Source organism: Perkinsus marinus (genome assembly GCF_000006405.1).
Source record: "Perkinsus marinus ATCC 50983 genomic scaffold scf_1104296936976, whole genome shotgun sequence".
Taxonomy (NCBI): domain Eukaryota; phylum Perkinsozoa; order Perkinsida; family Perkinsidae; genus Perkinsus; species Perkinsus marinus.
Genome location: NW_003213971.1, coordinates 16084 through 17579, shown reverse-complemented (window position 1 = coordinate 17579; position 1496 = coordinate 16084). Strand labels below are relative to the sequence as shown.

Sequence of the window (1496 nt, the reverse complement as noted above, 5' to 3'; positions counted from 1 at the left end):
AACCCCGCTCGTGTCATTTTATATGTTTGTTGATTCTTTGGCAAATGAACGAATCTGCAACATTGATATACTTGTTGCTCTGGGGGTACACGTAATTGCATGTATGCGTGTTTGATATCTACGATGAAACTGTGTTCTGGATTGCATGTACGCCATACTCTTATTACTTCCGTTGCTGATGTTGGCTTTCCGCCAGAATTTGGAAATGATTCAATTCTTTCATTTAACCATGTATAATCTAGACATACTCTTACTGGTGTAGTACGTCCGAGTGAAACTACGGGGAGGGTAGTTATCCATCCTTTCACGTTTTTTGGATCAATTGGTTCGAAATACCCTCTATTAATCATATCATCTATTGACTTATGGTACAATTCTAACTCTGCGTTTGATAGTTTCTGCATTGCACCTGGGTAATATGGTGGCTTGTATACAACTGACTCGGGTTTATTTTTCCATTTCCACTCAACTTCCCACCTAAAATCATTCGGTTCTATTTCTTTCCGACGAAGTGTCAGGTCTGGTTGCTCGATTATGAGTTCTTTTCCATTACTTTTCGATATGATATTCGATTCTAATTCTGATCTTTTTCGTTTGGGTGTATTCTTTTCTTCACTATTGTGTTTCACTGTGTCCCGTAATGGAACCGCAACTCCAAAAGATATCGGTGAGTTTTCATTTACATCATTTCCTGCAGCATGATTTAGATTTATCTCAACTACTTCATTACTAGTTGTTATTGGTTTAATAACTAGCTCACCGCATGATCCTACCCAATCCATACCAAATATTGCATCTATCTTCTTTTCACCAATTGACAGTATACTTGCTTTTCGCAGTATCCACGGTTGAACTATAACACCACACAAACTTAATGCTGGACCATTATTGAGTTTATACGCTTCACACTTCCCGGCGACACTACCGAGCATCAGCTTTTGGCTCACAGGGTGTACCTGATAACAATGACTTGCATCTGCTAACCTTTCACTTACTAGGCTTACTGTGCATCCAGTATTGATCATCCCATACCTGATGCTATCACTGCTCTCGGTTAATCTGAATGTAACAGAGAGATAACGGCTCTCATTAGTATCTAGCATACCCATGATTACATTATTATTACTGTCGCTACTACTGGGCTGACTGGGGCAATCCTTAGCTACATGGCCACGACCATTACAACAGTAACATCTCACTGGTGATAAAGAGTTATCGCTCTTATAAATGGTTCTATTCCGGAAACCAAATCGACCTTTGCCCTTCCAGGTCCGGCCCTTTCCTCTGAAGCCCTTTCCTTTGCCTTTCCCCTTTCCTTTCCCTTTTACAGAAGGGTAGGAAGGGTAAGCTGAAACAGCAGCTATGGCTCCCTGGCTCTCATCAATCTTAATGCTCTTTGCCAATCTGAGGCAGCCCTCTACAATATCACCACGAGACTCCCAAAGAGTCTTCCACTGACTTTTCAGGGCTGGTAACCCTGGAATATCACTCGGCAA

General features: G+C 41.3%; 1 protein-coding gene across 1 annotated transcript; it reads right to left on the bottom strand.

Moving 5' to 3' along the window:
• Positions 1-876: 876 nt before the first annotated feature.
• On the bottom strand, positions 877-1432 carry Pmar_PMAR001344 (hypothetical protein; the record flags this gene model as incomplete). Its single annotated transcript, XM_002783456.1, has 3 exons — positions 877-956; positions 1005-1059; positions 1116-1432. Coding segments are annotated over 2 exons (333 nt in total), but the record flags the coding sequence as incomplete, so codon positions are not given.
• Between the last annotated feature and the right edge of the window lie 64 nt (positions 1433-1496).